The 18,081-nt window shown below is 50.0% G+C and overlaps 1 protein-coding gene across 1 annotated transcript in view; it reads right to left on the bottom strand.

The window, feature by feature from the left end:
• Positions 1-18,081, bottom strand: part of CDK5RAP2 (CDK5 regulatory subunit associated protein 2) — a 169,809-nt gene that overhangs the window by 113,551 nt on the left and 38,177 nt on the right. The window contains 6 exon segments of the mRNA XM_019454024.2: positions 4,936-5,028; positions 7,401-7,520; positions 8,382-8,435; positions 9,737-9,899; positions 16,103-16,257; positions 17,948-18,071. Of these exon segments, the coding sequence (XP_019309569.2) occupies positions 4,936-5,028; positions 7,401-7,520; positions 8,382-8,435; positions 9,737-9,899; positions 16,103-16,257; positions 17,948-18,071 (709 nt within the window).

Raw genomic sequence — 18,081 nt, forward strand, 5'->3', positions numbered from 1 at the left:
GGTCTGTGTTCTTTCCACAGCACTATACTGCCCTGCCCATTCCAGTGCAGATTCCAATTAATACCGATAAACTAGCAAGAATTAAAACAAGAAGGCTGAATTCAAGGAGGGGAAGGTTAGAGACAGGAATGCTAATTAGAAGCTTGTTAAACACAGGCCAGCAATGTTGATGATTAAAATAACAGTTATTATAGGGGCACCTGGCTGGCTCAGTTGGTTGAGTGTCCAACTCTTGATTTTGGCTCAGGTCATGATCTCAGGGTAATGGGACTGAGCCCTGCGTCAGGCTCCTCGTTGAGTGTGGAACCTGCTTAAGATTCTCTCTCTCTCTTTCTCTCTCTCCCTCCCTCCCTCCCTCCTTCCCTCTCCCCCCACCAGTAATGCTCTCTTGCTCTCTCTCTCAAAAAAAAAAAAAAAAAAAGATTAATAGTTATTATAGAGTGATGGACATTCTGTGTCCAAATGATAACAGAGCCTGTTTAAAAAATTCAAATCCATACTCCCATAATAAAGATACTTTTCATGTTCAATTTTGCTTAAATGGCCCTTTGAGACACTTTTGAAGAGTTTTTTTTTAGCTTTTTCTGCATGACACCCTGCTTTCTGAATTCAATGCCATCAGTCAAGTGCTTAACGCAGGTGGCAAACATTTGGCACAATGAGACAGACATAGTCAGAAACTAGAGGCCAAGTATCATATTAGACAAATCACACTTCCCTGCCCGGCAGAAACATGATGAGTTTAATAAAGAGTCGCAGAGCCCAGAGTTCAAAGACCAGTTCTAGCTCTATGACTTGGAAGAAGTTTCCTGAAGTTCAGTTTCCTCATCTGTGAAATCTCGATTTTACGGGGTTGTTGTGAGGGTTAAATACGATAAAGTATTGCTTCCGTGAGTGCAAGATAAATACATCCAGTTTCCCCTCTGCCAGCACCTACTCCACTGTATTTCATTCCCAATCAAGAGATAATATGGAGAATTTCCTCCAAATGAAAAGCTATTTGCAGAATACCATTAGCGGAATTTGAAGAACTGACCAAAGTCACTACCATATTTTTGTGCCAGAAGATTATACCACCCACCTTAAGGATGCATTAACGTTTACTGAGTGACTACTTGCGCCCAGATACACTTTCTTGTGTAATCCTTGTAAGGATTATGTGACCTAAATGTGATTATCCGGATTTTACGATGGGTAAGCAGGCTGGCAGAGCTCAAATATCTCACCCGAGGCTACGGACGTAGTGAAGAACAGAGACAAGGTTCAAATTCACGTCCTACCCCATGTTCGCCCCAGTAAAAATAATACGGTGCATACGTACAGCAGACTACACGCAACTGTTTAAAAAGGTAGTTTTTAAAGCATAGAAATAAACACACGAGTGCATGTCAAACTGCTGACATCTGAACAAGGTCCATACGTTGCACCAATGTCAGTGTCCTGGCTTCGATACTGTTACTAAAGTTATGGAAGACGTCACCTTTGGGAGAACCAGATAGAGTATAGAGAAATCTACTGTACACAAGTCAACAATGATTTATATACATATACACACAAATATATGATAATATATAAAAATATATACAAATGATAGGAATATTAAATGAAAAAAGATTCTAGAACAAAATATGTATTATCATCCTGTCTGCTTTTTCAAAGGTTGTATGTATGTATATATGTATAAATACACATTGAAAGAGTCAAGGTATTAGTACTGAACATCTTTGGACATGAGTTTACTGGTGACATCTATTAACCTCTTTCCACTCTTTTAAGTATTTTACAATATGCAATTTTACTTTTCTAGCTAAGCAGGGCAGGGAGGGAAAATAATGCTACAGGTAGGCCCCACTTCTCAAATGTTCGCATTACACCACTTTGCTTTTACAAAAGACCTACAACGGAACCTGTTCTCGCTAACTAAAAGAAATCCAAAGACGATTTGCACTTCTATGACAAAAGGCACCAAGTCAAAGTCAGAGATCCAGAGAGCAATCTGGTGGCTGCCAGAAGAGAGAGGGCTGGAGGGATGGGCAAAAGAGGAGAATGGGATTAATCAAAGGTACAAACTTGAAGTTATAAAAAGGGTCACAAGGATGTAATGTACAGCACAGGGAATACAGTTAATAATGCTGTAACAACCACATGTGGTGACAGATGGTAACTAGATTTATTGTGATCACTTCGTAATACGTACCAACATTGAATCGCTCTGTTTTACACCTGAAACTAATATTGCGCGTCAACTAGGCTTCAATAAGAAAAAAATTTTTAATAAAAATGGCATTCGGCGTTGGTTTTGCAGCGAGCCATCCTAGCGGCAGCATGCGCCCAGAGCCGTGAGCGCAGCCCCACCAAGCCCCTTCCTTCCCTGGGAACTACATCGCGCATGTCGGGCCACCATAGCTCTGAATAGCGTCTTGTGAGCACCTGTGCTTTATCTTGATCTATCCTTTATATCTGTTAGCAAGATGTGCCCTTGGATGTCAGGAAAGCCTAAAAAAAGAGAGGTTGTTTTTCGTGTCTGAGAATGCTCAAAAATTTTTCCATGGAAATTACTGGTAATTGCTTCTTTGTTTTATGCCACGCTGGCTTCCGAAGATTTCACGGGAAAGCTCTACTTTTCAGCAGCAGGGGAAACCTGTATTCCAAATGTGAAAATATGTGTTTCTGGTGGGCCTGGAGGTAGCACCACGCAGCCCACACTGTAACCTGGCCAGAGTCACACCCGTGATTAGAATCCACGTCTGTGCATCGTGGCAACCACTCCAAGAATTCGAGTATCACCGCTGTCGTTTCAACGTTGGACCTAATGCCAACCCTGTGAGCCTCGGCTATTCTACTCACGCTGCAAATCATGAGTAGTTCAAATTACACGGCATCCCCAAAAGGTTCCAATATGTGAAAGAAAATGCATTTTCAAGTGTCTGTGCAACATTCAAACTCCGTCGACTTCATAACGGAACAGCCAACATAAGCATACTACGCGCCTTTACCCACACACACACACACAATCAGAATAGCGGCAAGGACACAGATTTTGGAGCCAGACTTGAGTTCAAGTTCTGACAACCTGCCAAGCCAGTAAACCTACTCCCTCCATGGGTAAGGATGCAAGGAACAGCAAGCAGGCACCGAGAATCAGAGCACTTTCAACACTGTGTGACGTCTGTATCTTGCAAGACAAGAAACCCGGCCAACACCGTAAGTGACAAGACCCCCAAAATCATTCTGAGAGTCCTTCGATTAGGACAGAGAGTTATGAAACTAGTAAATGCATGTGATAAATCTGGGTAACATTTGTTTTTCATTTTTGTTTCACTAAGTTTATTATTTTGAGGCAGAGCGAGCATGAGCAGGGGAGGAGCAGAGAGAAAGGGAGGGAGAGAATCAGAAGCAGGCTCCGCGCAATGTCACACGGAGCCCGGCGAGGAGCTCGATCTCACGAACCGCAAGATCATGACCCGAGCTGAAATCAAGAGTCCACTGCGTAAGCAACGGAGCCACTCAGGCACCCCAACCTGGGGACCATTTAAATGTATAAGACGACTTTCTTTCCTTCAAGGCCCAACATAACAAGTAAAATACCACAGTGATTACAAGGATGTCTGTCTGGTCCCTCTGCTTGTCAACTACCAACATAGTTTGTTGTTTTTTTTTTCTCAAGCAGTGGGAAATATCACTGGTTTTCCCTAAGAATTCAGCTTTTAAAACTTGTCATTTTCCAAAGTTGGGGGGTTGGGGGGCCTCAGTGTAAACTATAGTCTTGGCTCCATCTCATGAAGCAAATGTTGGGAGAAGGCAAATCTGAGACTCCAAAGGCAGAGATATGCCTATGCTTCTCATGCACCATGATTTAAACCAAACTACCTCAATTATTCTTACCTGTGAACCAGAACTCTGCAAAAGATAAGAATGTGGGATATGAATCTGAGGGATCAGACAGTCTTAAATTAGATTTGACTTCTAACTTCTACATTATAACCAAAACTAACATGGGGGGAGAGGTGGCAGGGAGAGCTCTAGGCAGTGTGGTCTCTAATGACTCGTTATTAGTAACAGGGATACACCGTAGAGGGAAATTAGAAACATGGGAAGAAAATATTAAAATGGAAAACACAGAACTAAAATCAGCCAGAAAGAGGGAACATCAAGGAGGCGGCCTGCAGGAGTCGTTAGAGTGCAATGTTGGGAGAAAAAAAGGAGAAAAGGCAGGTTAAGTCATCAAGATACGGAAGTGATACCTGGCAGAGAGCGGTTGGATTAAAGAAGCCAGGTGAGGGGACAGGGGTTGGGGGCGGGCGGCGGTAAAAGCACAGGCTTGGGGGTGAGCCTGGCTCTGGGGCAAATCCTAGCTCTCTCAGTCCCCAGTTCTGTGACCCTATGCGGGGTACTTGACTCTCTGAACATGGATATTAACAGTGCCTACTGCACGGTGTGCTGTCCAGATCCCTTGAGCTAATCCAGAGAGAGCACTCAGCACAGCGCACGGCACATAGTGTGTGTTCAGTAACTCCCTGCTGTTACTATTAGCAATTACTACATTTAAATCCCGGCCCTGCCACTTGCGAACTGCGTGACAGTGAATAAGCTGCACACCCTCCCTGAGCTTCAAAAACCCCACAGATACGGCGGGATGATGACGGCCGTCCCCGCAAGATTGTGAAGGTCAGTTGAGGTAACCACACATCCGGCACAGTCTACCACTGGCACGAGTAACCTCGGCAGTCCTCGCTGCGGGGGTGGCTGTTGTCATGCTGAGGAGGGGGCCGGAGAGGCCTCCAGAGCTGGCAAAGGACACCCTTCGACTAGACTGAGAACTCCATTTCTAAAGGCCACTGGGTGTTCTCCCTGGTTCCTTTCAGCTGCAAAGTGCTGACCTCCCCAGGAGTAAGGACCGGGCAGACAGCTGCTTCAACCAAAGCGAACACTTACCTGCAATTTCTGTGTCTCCGCTTTCTGGGGCACCTTTGTGGCTTCGGCAAAGGCAGCACTGAGCTCTTGGATTTCAGCGTTAAGGTCTCCCACCTGGGTAAGAACAACAGCAGCCAAGTGTGCACCCGGACTCTCCTCTCTGCGCCCAACTCAAGCGCTCTCCCTGCTGAACTTCTCATCAAGGGCTTCGTAGTTAGGGAAGACGTGAAGTCAGAAAGGGGGCGACTTCCACTTTGGCCGCTGAAGAGCTGGATAACCTCAGGCAAGGTACTTAATCTCTCTGAGACTCAACTCCCACAGCTCAAAAATGAGGACACCACGACTCACCCACCTCTGGCATCGCTGGGCTAAATGAAGTGACGGGTTCTGGCGCTACAACCACGCCCGGCTGAGGCGAAGCATTACTCTCATCGGCGTCCACAGAGATGACCCAGCCAACGACCTGGCCTGGCCATTCCCACGATCTCGCATCCTCTAGTGACCTTCTCCCGTACCCCGGTCAGCAGTGACTCCCGTGGCCACGCGCCGGACTTCACCGGCACCCAGAACTGCCCCTCCGCTGGTCCCACTCCACGCCGAAGGTCTCCAACTCCCGCGGGGCCCGAACTCCCACGTTACGCAATGACATAAACTAGGACTACTGGTAACAGGAGCCAAAGCTCCGCCACGCCTCACACCGGCAACCCCTCAAACTCTGCCCCGGTTACCTTCTTCAGCGCTACACTTTCCCGGGTAGCTCCGCCCTCCTGCGGCCACTCCTGGCTCCTTCGTGCATTTCTCTCCCCGTCCCTGAAACTCCGATGTCCCCCGTGGCCCCGTCCTCAGCCTCGTTCTCTGCCTGCCACACGCTCCCAGGACAGGGAGGCCGGCTCTTAGAGTCTGAACTCACACCTGAGCTCTCTCCAAGCTTGAGACCTGCACGCCTGCCTGCCGCCTGGACGCACCACCCTGACGGTCCACGAGCTCCTCAAAGTCAACGCTCTCTGAACAGACGCGTCACCTCCATCGCCACACGCACCTTGCCATCACAGTCCGTTTTCTCTGCTGTCCACTGAATTGGTGGCACCTCCGTACCCCAGTCAGGCCACCCGGACACCCGGAAGTCATCCTCCACTGCCCCGTGTCTCGAGTCCTACATCTCTGCAGCAAACTTCCCCAGATCCACCTCTACTCTCTAATTATTCCTGGCTATTTCTGATCTCATTTCCCGAATAAGCCCTGCCCTTCCGCCCCTACTTAGCGGTGGCCACTGCTCTAGCTCAGTCTTTCTGGGCTCTCGCCTCTGCTACCGGCCTCCCTGCCTCCATCCTCTCCCTCCCGCAATCCTCCCTCCAGACACAGGCTGAGACCCCACCAAAGTGCAAACGTGGCCACCCCCCTCCTTTTAGGAGCCTGCAGCCCCAAACGACTACTTGCGCCCCCACCGGCTGGCCCCACGCGACCTCACAGCCCCTCCTTGGCCTCACTTCAGTCCTGCACCTGGTGCGCTGACCACCTCGAAATGCGTTTGGTCCCACAAACCCCCATCAGGCTCTTTCCTAACCTACTGCCTTAACCAACGTTCTCCCCTCTGCCTCCCCTTCCAGCCCAACTGCTATTCATCCTGCGAGATATGGCTCAGACGCCTTCTCCTCCAAGCACCAGTCCCCACATACACACCCGAATCGGGGCCAGGCCCCCCGCCCTCCACTTGCACGGCCCCCCTCTCCCCCGCACGGCCCTCAGTCACCACACCTTTGCCCTGTCTTTCGCCCTCACCAGACCTGAGAGCAGAGCTGGGTTTTCTTCTCTGTATCTGTGCCTGGCTCAGTTACTGAGAAACGGCAGATTGCTATACTAACAATAATCAGGGAATAATAATATTATGGCATGGAACCATCACTGGCCGCAACCTTGGATCCCAAAGGCAACGACCCAGGGAGCTAACTGTTCACGGTCATGGCCTCGCCTCCCAAGTCCTTCACCTCAACCTTGCCATCTTCCTAAACGACTGGGCATTGTCCAACAGGGTGGCCATGGGCCACCTACTACCTGTGTGCCTGGACACTTGAAATCTGGTCAGTCTGGAACGAGACGTGCTACGAGCACACACGGGCTTCAGAGATGGCATTAAGACCAAAAAGACGTTAATACCTCATTACTACTCCTGTTTTATTGATTACATGCTGAAATGATGGATGTATTATCGAAGTTAATTTCACTTGTTTCTTTTCACTTTTAACGTAGCTCCTAGAAAATTCAAATGTCCCCACGTGACTCACACAGTATGTTTATTGGACAGCACTAAATCGGACACTCCAGAAAAGTTTCAAGTGGACTAAAGGACCCTTTCCGCACTTCCTGTGCTCATCCCAGCTCTCTTAGAAACTTTTCCCCCAAAGCTAAACGTGCAGGGACACGACAGGCCAGCCACAGAAGCTAATAAAGAAAAATCTCACTTTGAGTGTATCAGACATACCACATACCTCTTTTTCCTTTGACTTTAATGCCATGGTTAGACCCTGAATGGCTTTGTCCCTCTTTAAACTATTTTTCTTTTCTGTAGCAATCTCTCTTTCCTTCTCTCGCAGGTCCTCCTGAAGTGCCTAAATTAGATTAGAAAAAGATTCACTAAGTTGATGCGTTCCAAACAAAATGCACCGTAAATATATCTGTGAGAGCACACTCAAACGCAGTTATTCTATCTTATTCCTGTCACCCTGTGATTAATGTTCCCAAGTAGAGCTGAACGCAGTGGCGGCAGCTCCCAGCTACGCTGTTAGCGCTCACGGCAACAGGGGCCGGGCGACAAGAAGGGGATCAGATCAGTTAAGACGATGACAGCTCCTCCTGTGGGAAGGACTCCAATGCCTTCTGGAATTTGAATGCAGTCACATCAGAGGCTTTGAAACCGTACCAGGTTATTTGGGGGAAATAACAGATCATTAATTTCATTCCTTAATGCTACAAAAGCTAGCAGAGAATTTGGTTTGATGGAGACTGAACATATACATTTCCGGTCTGAGTTCATCTCTAAAGATAATCACGCTGCCTCCCTCCCGGGCTATTGCGAGGATCAAATGAGATAATGGACGGAGAGCACTTTCTAAGCTGGCAGGCGCCTTATAAATGCCGGCCGCTGTGAGCGGGGGACCCGGAGCGATGGTTTTGGAACCACACTGGCAGGTCCGGATCCCCGCGAGACCTCTTCCAAGCTACACGATCTTGGGACAGGGCCCTCCCCTCGCTGAGCCTCGCGTGCCCCATCTGCACAATGGGAATGCCTACTTCACAGAATCACTGCCAAGACGGAGAAACCTTCTCTGAAGTACCGAAAGCCTGACTGGCACACGCCGGCATTCCAGGAGTGACAGCTGCTGTCACGCCCAACCGTCTACTGCACTCAGAATAAAGCAAAGAGGCAAGGATAAATCTTCAATACGTTTTTAAAAATTTTATCAACATACCTGGATCCTCTCTTCAAAGCGCTGTCTCTCCTTCTGGAGCTCCATTTGTACAGCCTAAGAAAAGGCATTAATTGGCACCTGGAAGGGACTCCCAATACAACAGCTTCCCCAGAACAATTAGAACGAGCATCTCATTTCCGGACTTTTCCACACTGCCGTGGAAGGCACGGAAATAAGTGCCCATTCCTCTCTGTCTCACCTGGAGTCCCACCCGAGTGAAGAGAAACGGAAAAACAAGCAACCCACACGGATGGGTCGCCAGCCCCACAGACAGTCAACCACGGGGCCGCCGACAACGAAAAGGGCAGCTAAAGAAAGGGCCCAGGGTTAAAAAGAGGAGCAGCAGGGGCGCCTGGGTGGCTCAGTCGGTTGAGCATCCGACTTCGGCTCAGATCATGATCTCACGGTTTGTGGGTCCGAGCCCCACATCGGGCTCTGGGCTGACGGCTCAGAGCCTGGAGCCTGCTTTGGATTCTGTGTCTCCCTCTCTCTCTGCCCCTCCCCTGCTCGTTCTCGCTCTCTCCCTCAAAAAAAAAAAAAAAAAAGAGGAGCAGGAGACGAGGGCTGATTAGTTTTCCAGCAGAAAACTAACCAGTGAGGCTGCAGAAATCACTGCTGTAATAGGAACAAAGAGGACTCTGCTCCATAAAAAATCAAGACTTTTCCTGAACATCCCATATTGGGAATGTACCACATGCAGCAGCCATCCCTGGCCCAACAAAAACAGGAGGGTATCAGCGAGGCCCGCTGCACCCCCAGGCCCGGCCCCACTCCCGCAGCTTGCCCTGGAGACTGCCTAGGGGAGGGATGGCCTCTGGGGGGCTCGGGGGGCTGCCACTACCCACCCACCTCTTAGCGCCTAGGAAAATACAACTCCTCTGAGCCCGTTTCTAAATTCCATGAGGGGACAGTGACCTCGACCTCGCAGAGTGGCCAGAAGGACTCAAGGAGGTTCCACGCAGAAGCCCTTCGCCGGCCGCCAGGCCCAACACAAGTGAGTCCCCTTCCCCCCACTGCCTCTAACCGCACAGGTGAAACAGGGACTAAGTTTTATCCCAAGAAAACCCAAAGGACGGAAATAAAGTCTCTGGGCGACGAGAAATCAACACACAGTAAAACAGAGGCAAGCAAGTATGGACTGTTCTGTTAGCCAACCCTATATAAACATGAGGCTGGAAGGAAAAAACAAGCCAGGGCCCCTGACAAAGGAGGTGCCTGCTAATTCCTCAGCTGCCGGGGAGCTAATATTTGGAAGCAGTCTGCGTGTGACCCGTGGGGACCGAATGTGCATCCCATCTGCCACAGAGGAGTCTGGTCTGCTAATTAAAGTCCCCCTTCACACCCCATCGCCTCACCTCAGCGTCTCTCTCCTTTTCTCCCCTTGGAGCGGCAGAAAGTCCTCGGAGCTCTCCAGATGACATGCTCTCATCAGGACATGCCATCTGAGATTTCTCCTCTTGAAGGCACTGAATTAAAGCTTCTTTGCTCTTCAAAGACAGCTTCAACTCCTCAATCAGTCTAAAAGCGAACAAAATTTAAATATTAATTCTAAGCTGTTCTCCTAGCTCAGTGGAGCAGGAGGAGGCAGGAAATGGGGCCAAACATCTTCAAAGTAGACATGTCCAATGACTGAACAGAAATGGAATCGCATTTTGCTGGTGGGAGAGTAAGGGTCAGACGCGTGTGACATTAACTGTGCCCTCACCTCCAGCCTGGCCCCAGCAGATCCAACCTCTGAGCCACCAGACTAGGGTCTGATCAAGCCACACCCGTGCTCAGACTTTCGACAGCCCCCACCACCGACGGCAGCGGACTGCTCATGGGTTTTTTTTGGCTTTTTTGTTTGTTTGTTTTTTTGGCCAAGAATCCTCTCTGAAAAAGAAATCAGGCACTGAAACCTGAACAGACACGACCGATAAAGCAGAACTGTCCCGGCGAGCCGGCAAAAACAGACAATCTCTCTCCTCGGCCTCTCGGGGCAAAGTTTAAAATACACTGATGTTCGGGGCGCCTGGGTGGCTCAGTCGGTTAAGCGTCCGACTTCAGCTCAGGTCACGATCTCGCGGTCCGTGAGTTCGAGCCCCGCGTCAGGCTCTGGGCTGATGGCTCAGAGCCTGGAGCCTGCTTCCGATTCTGTGTCTCCCTCTCTCTCTGCCCCTCCCCCGTTCATGCTCTGTCTCTCTCTGTCTCAAAAATAAATAAAACGTTAAAAAAAAAAATTTTTTTTTAAATAAAAAAAAAAAAATAAAATACACTGATGTTCAAGATAAAGGCCAAGCTCGTGAGCAAAGCATTCGAGGCCCCCAGCTCTTCGGGCCTAGAAGCTGAGAAGCCCCGCTGGCGGCTGCGGTCTCATCCCTCGCAGGAGGCCGCTGCCTGCTGCCTCACCGCCCAGCAGCCTCCCTTCCAGCTCTTTCCAGAAGCCAGGCTGTTTTGTGCCTCCAGACCTCCACTCACACCTGCCCCTCCACCTGGAATGCCCCTCTCGGTGCCATCCACATCTAAGACACACCCAGCACCCGGCCAGTTACTCCAGGCGGTGCCTGTCCCCAAGGAAACCGTGCCGACCACAGCCCGTGTCCCCCTCGGGTACAGCTGAACACCTTCTCGGGGCCACCACATTACGCTTCCCTGACCGTGGCCAAGTTATCCGACCTCTCTGAGTCCACATTTCCTCGCTACAAAATGGCTTTCACCTGCTCATGTGGATAAGCGATAAAATATTTGAAACAGCCCTACATACCTCCAGGCAGATAGCACAACTCAACATAGGGCAGTTGCTATATTACTTTTCTTTTTTAACATCCAACAATTAGCATTCTCTCAGAAAACCCTCAGAAGGGCCTTTCCATATCTGAGCCTCGAAAGGAACGTGAATGGTAGGAAGACAGCAAGGGTTTTAGTAAGAGTCCGAGAGCGGGATGCCTGGGGGGTGGCTCGGTCAGTTAAGCATCGACTTCAGCTCAGGTCGTGATCTCACGGTTCATGGGTTCGGGCCCCACATCGGGCTCTCTGCTATCAGCACAGAGCCCACTTTTGATCCTCTGTCTCCCTCTCTCTGTCCTTCCCCCTTTCACACACTCTCTCTCAAAAAATAAATAAATACACATTTTAAAAAAACAAAAAACAAAGAAACAAGAGTCAGAGAGCTTCCCTGGCTCTCGGGGTGAAGGTAAAAGGTCAGTCGGCTAAAAGGAGTTAAAAGCAGCTGGCGAGGCACAGGGGCCGAGGTCCGAATGCTCGCGGCCTCCCCAAATTCCTATACTGTGCCGGTATTAGGAGGTGGGGCTTTGGCTGGAGATCAGGCCACGCGGGTGGAACTCAGGAATTGGACCAGTGTCTTACAAATGAGGCTCCAGAAAGATGCCTCAGACCCCCACCTCGTGGGGATGCAGTGAGAAGTCTGCAGGCTGGAAGAGGGCTGTCACCTGACCATGTGGGCACCTGGTCTTCCAGCCTCCAGAACTGTAAGAAATAAGTTTCTGTTGTTTGTAAGCTACCCAATCTGTGGTACTTTGTTATAGGGCCCCAAACAGGCTAAGACATTCAGGTATGGGGGGGGGGGGGTGTCCCGGGGCAGCACCAGGGCGATGCCTCCAAATCTTGGATGGAGGAGTAAGACTGCCCTCTAGGGGTTCTACTCTGAAATCACCATATAATCAATTGAAGAGGTAAAGTCACTGACTACATACTTGAAATTGGATGTGTTGTATTGTATGTAACTTCTACTTAGATCGCCTTGATTTGTTTCAATTACCTTGAAGCAAGTTCCAGAAGGCATGGGGCTGAGTGAGGCAGGCCTGTGGGGACTGTGGCCAAACTAGAGCACCAGGCCCACCTCCGAAAGCAGCCTCGACCCAGCAAGACCCAGGCCCAGGCTCACCACACCTTCCAGGTTTTCAAAGAAGCTGGAAATCCAGACTTTTACATGAAACTAGATTTTTTTTTAAATACTAGCAACTAAGTCAAACTTCTAAAAGCACTGCACAGGCCAAACAAAACATATCGGTTGGCCACATCTGACCTGCAGGGTACCTCCATGTCAGCTACCTTACGGACACAGATCACAGGAAAGAGTAGCTAAAGCACACACCTTTCAAAAGGGTAGAGGAAGCCAGGAAAGACCTCAGCAGTGCCCATCCAAGCAAGGGCCCTGCCCTGTCACAGGGCCACCTGGATGGCACATCTAGATCCATCTCACCGGGGCAGGCCCAAGGACACCTGTCCCAGGTCTGTGCTTAGCAACTCACCTCCTGACCTCCTGCCTTCAGGGAGGAACATACTGATGCCGGTCCCAGGACAGACGCACCGCAGAGAGGGCCACACCCCAAGTAGGCAGAAATCCAGAGGCAGCATCTGGTCGCTGCTCTGGCCTTGGGGAGTGTGGCTGGGGCACATCCGCTCCTGAGAGAGAGCCGCTCTGGCAGTACCAACAAAGCAGGGTTCTGTGCCTGCCACGCCAGGCCTACGGGAAACCCCAAGGAGGCGCAGCCTTTGGCAAAGCCCTGACCTGACCACCCACACGTGGAGACCCCACCCCCATTCCGCACCGCATTAAGCACTCAGTGAGCCTCAACCCTCCCCAAATTTTTTGCTCCGAGAAGATGAGTAGCCACACTTCTGGGCATATGTCACCAGAGACCACTTTCTTCTGTGATTCGCTCGACACGTGCCGGGCTCCACGCCTCGCACGAGTCTACTTCAGCAGCCGCCCGCCTCACCCACCTCCTCGCGCTCCTCCTCTGATAAGCCTTCTCTGCCCTGAGCCCAAACGCAGCTGACCACTGCTTTGTTTCTGTCACAGCACAGAACCCTGAACTTACTTCTAACGCCAATCACGATGCTTTTTTTTTTTTTTTTTGGACATCTGTCCCCTCCCCCACACCGGGAGCACCATAGGAGGAGGGCAGGGCTCCCGTCTCCATTCCTGACACCTAACCCAAGGCCCTGTTCAGTAGCTGCTCAGTGAATTTACCTAGATCTCCTTTAATCTCGCCTTAATCCATCTGGCCAAGCACCTTCTAGACTCTACTCTTGCTTGGATGCCCACAATCCCTCAACCTAACACGTCCCAACTGAAAGCTTATCTTCCCACTCCCTCCACCCAAAAACATCTGTTCTTTCTCCCTTTCTTTCCCCAAACTCGGCAAACCGCACCACCATCCCACAGTTGTTCGTGCTCAAAACCTGGGTGAGGAGGTATCTCAGCAGCCTTGTCCCTCATCCCCAAACCCATCAATGATCAAGCCCTTCAAGCCATCGTGTCAATTCTACCATCTAAATATCTCTGCCTGGGGGCACCTGGGTGGCTGGGTCAGTTGAGCATCCTTTGGCTCAGGTCATGATCCCCGGTTCATGGGATCAAGCCCCGCATCAGGCTCCACACTGAGTGGACCCACCACCAACTCATCCGCCAGGTTCAGCCAGAAGGATCGCGTTAAATTACAGGCTGACCCTGACACTACCCTACTCCCAATCTTAATTCATCAGCAGCTCGTCACGTGCCCTGAGGACAAAACCCAAACTGTTCAACAAAGCCCACATGATCTGGCCAGCTTCCCTCTCCTCATCTCTTCCCACCTCCCTTCCAGAACACAACTCTCCAGCCATGCTATACTTCTGACAGTTCCTGGGTCGAGCTCTGTGCCCTTTGGCCTCTGAACTTCCACTCATGTGGTTCTCAGGACCTGCAACACCCTTTCTTCCTCCAAGTAATTCCTCCTTTATCCTCGTACTTCCTCTGGGAAGCCTTTCCTAATCCCTCTAAATAGAATTAGAAAGATGTAATGTTAACCCAGCATTTATCCATCTGGCCCTGGTCACTCTGTTCCTGCCCTCCAGTCCTCCCACCCAGCTAGGTGACGAGGTTCCTTGGGACAGGGACCCAGCCTGTACCACTCACCCCTACACCCGACCCACCACTTACTGAACACAAGATGCTCAGGAAGTATTTGAACAAAGGGCGTGATGATCCAACAGACCAACGAACCGGCTGCTGAGCATCTGCTGGGGCCCTGGCAGGACCCCTCCAACCAGCTCTCCGCCCCCCCGCCACCTCTCCTCAAACCCACCCCCAGAGCTCTCCCTCTTCCCCTGCACCCACACCAGGAATTCTGCCTTTTCTTCTTTGGTGGCTGCTTCCCACACATTCTAGTCTCTTCCCTGAGCCCCCTATTTCCAATTTAACTGTTGGAGACCTGCAGGTCCCCCAGGAAAGACAAACCTATAAACCTTCTAAGGGCTTCACCGCTCATCAGCTGGGAGAGATGCAAGGGAACATATAAATAACTTGTATGGAAAAGGATTCCAGACTCCGTCACAGTACGGTGGCCCCAGTCTCCACCTCTCTCAGGTGGTGCCTGGAAGAAGGGGAAGGGGAAGGGGAAGCCCAGCAAAACACCACCCGTCCAAGGAGGCTTCTCCTCCTAGCCGTGCAATCGAGAAAAACACTCATTCACTCAGCCCTGACGGCCTACATCTCCTAGAGAACTGTTTCCTGGCTCATCCTGAGATTCATCCCAAACTTCCGTTTTCCAGATCAAAGCTAAGAAGAGGTTACATAAATGCTAGCTCCCCCAAGCACGGACTAAATGGAAGCCATGGGCTCCCCCTGAGAGTCTACTCATTCCTCTTCCACAGAAAATCCTAAAACATTTGCTCATCTCATTTCCCAACCCATCATGCAAACACGTTGCAGACTCAAATCTCAAAAGGTGGTATGGAGACAGAAAGACAAGCAAACAGCAGTCGGGGAACCAGGGCAACCAGGCACCAGAACCTCAACAACGTGGGGGGCCGGTCAATCGGGCAACACACCCCCCAAAAAAGGAACCATAGTCAGTTTCCTCTATTTAAGGAAGTAGGCAAATAGATCATTTGCCTTAGAACAATTTCTGTCAAATTCCAAGCAAGCTTGGCTCTTCAATGGATAGATCACAGGTTAGCCAGAAGTTTCACCTGTATTTACTTTACTCAACTTTCCACCTAGTGACCACCAAAGCAAGGCAAGAGTAAAATGTAAGGTTCGTGATAAAGAAGAAAACCTCAACTCTCTCCTGACTAGTTTTGATCAAAAGTCTGGCTGCAAGGTATGAGCATCAAAGACCGCCTACAGATCCTCCAGTCTGTCCGTTTCTCTGGCCTACGTAGCACTCATTTTATTCCTGGACCGTCACAGAGCCCTGTGCTTGGTCTACACTGCCTCGGCCCCCTGCACCGTATGAATCTGGGCCCACGGCCTGCATTAAAAGACACAATGATAAACAGGGTCACACAAAATTCACTAGCATCTATTGTGGGGATACAATCACTTACCGTTCCCTCTGGGCAGATCCACAAGAGAAATTTCTCCCTGACAATGTCAAGTAAAACTGGGCTTCTCCAGAGTTGCTGGCTCATTTTCGCTTGTGAGCAATGTGAATCTTAGGTCCATCAAGAAAGCTGTTCTCTTCTTCCTTCGGCTACCGGGAAGCTTACAGCCAAAACTGAATGCTAAAGGTAGTATCTGAGAACTTTTCAGCAGGAGTTTCTATCTCTAATTCTATCCCTGTCCTCACAGCACTACCCTCGCCATTTTCCTGTCACCCTGAGGTTACCCCAGGTTTTTTCACTGTGGGGGAACAAGGAGAGAAAGGGGGGATAAAAGGGTAGGAAGGGAACAACCCTCTGGCCATGCTGCCTGATAGACGAATGTCAGTGCGTGGCAGAGACAAGAGCCAGACCTGTCTTTCTGCTCCAGGACCACAGTCATGTCCAAGGCCCCCTCATGCCTCTTCTTCATCTCCGAGAGCTTGTTTTCCAGGCTCAACCGAAGAGCCTTCTCTGTCTCTGTCCCCGCAAAGGCCTTTTCCAGTTCTGCCTGGGCGGCTTTCACATCCTAGAGTTAAATGAAATGCATTTGATGCAATTTTTCAATACAATTGGGAACATTTTGAAAGGAAATTGGATTAAAATATAAATATTTATGACTTTTTCTCCGGCACATTTCCCCTCCCTGCATTGTACTATACATGGGGAGAATCAGTAATAAATACATTTGCCAGCCATTTTCTCCCTCTTGTATCCTGAAGAGTAATAGGCATTTCCAATGGAAAAGACTCAAGTCTACAAAAACTGTATTTTTGGGTTTGAAGAATCGGATCAATATTTACAGCTTCAGTGAGAACAAGGAGAAATGTGCCTCTCAATACCTAAACACACAATTCCAGAGTCCCCAGAATCTCCATACAGATTCATCCCACACCCCACCGCCCCCTCACTATTTCTTTTAAGATAATGACTACACGATTCTCAAATGCATTTTCTGTATCTCCAAGGTGATGTGGGTGCTGAAGGACTACGTTCTTCCTGAGAGCTCCGAGAGGCCAACAGGGGAAGGATCTAAATCACAGAGGCAGGGCCCGTGTTGGGGAAAAGGGCCCTGGTGCTCAGCAAAGTGTCCTGGAGAGACATCTGGATCTCCCAGTGCCAACCGTCTCTGGTTACATCACAAAGATAAAAGTCAAATCAAACTGGGTTCAAAACCCAGCTCTCCTACTTCTTTGCTGTGGGACGCTGGGTAGCCACTTAGCCTCTCTGAGCCCCAGCTTATCTGTGAAACAGGGACCACCACCACCACCCCATCAAAGAGTTGCTGTGTGACTGTCAAATGCCTGCTGCATCACAGGAAGCTCAAGAAAACAAAACGAAACGAAACAAAAGCACTGGCTGCTTCTTCCCTGCCCTTCGGTCCACAGGGGCTCCTGTGAACACTGGGAACGGAAAGCCCACTACGAGCTGCAAGTATAGTGACCCGTGCGTCTTTCTGTGTCCAGCAGGCTTTGTGCTGCGTTCCTCCTCATATCCAAGAAGAGTCAGGGTTTCAGGGGGAGAAAGTGAGATGACACGACAGACCTCAAAGACCAAGAATTGAGTGACGAGTGTCACTTCGTACTAGCTTAATACGGAGGGAAACTTTCAACGTCTAGGAGCCAGGATTTCTTAGCCAAGACACATGCTGCTTCCCATCAAGGGCACAGCAAGCGCCTGGGAACAAGCAGGAGGAGGAGCTACACTCAGTGCCTCCCGGGAAAGGGCACTCAGTGAAGTGAACACTGGGGTGACGGGGGATGGAGGCCGGGACCAGACGCCCGGCTGCCCAGGCACGCGAGGGCCTGCGAATAGGAATCTGCTTCCAGGCTCCGCGCATGTTAGGGGAGTCCTTCCCCTCTCTGGGCCTCAGTTTCCTCCTCTGGAAAAATAAAGAGACTAAACGAGGTAAGAAGGGCGGTGTTGCACCAAGAACGCAGGCTTTGAAGTCAGCAGTCGTAAAATGGAATCCAGGATCAAACTTAGACTCGTTAGTCTTTCTGTACTCCGGCGTCCTCGTCTGTAAGCACCAAGACGACAACCAGGACGCAGGGTGTACTAGGCGCCTAGGACAGGGCTGGAACCCGTGAGATGCTGAATAAGGGTGGCTCTCATTTCTGCTGCAAGTCTGCAAGTGTGTGAAAGAGGGAACAAAATTCTGCTCCCCCCACTATTAACCCACTGCAAGAACACATCCTCCTCGGGGCCTCCAGACTTGCCTGTTCTAAATGGAATATTCTCTTGTTCAGGAGCTCTTCGACCTGCCGCACCTTCTTCTGGGCATCTTCTGTCACCCGCTGCACTTCGGAGCCACCCCCTTCAGCCAGGCTCTCAACTGCTTTACTGCAAAAAG

The sequence above is a fragment of the Panthera pardus genome, unplaced genomic scaffold (assembly GCF_024362965.1).
Source record: "Panthera pardus isolate Hobbes unplaced genomic scaffold, ASM2436296v1 HiC_scaffold_20, whole genome shotgun sequence".
NCBI classification, from domain to species: domain Eukaryota; kingdom Metazoa; phylum Chordata; class Mammalia; order Carnivora; family Felidae; genus Panthera; species Panthera pardus.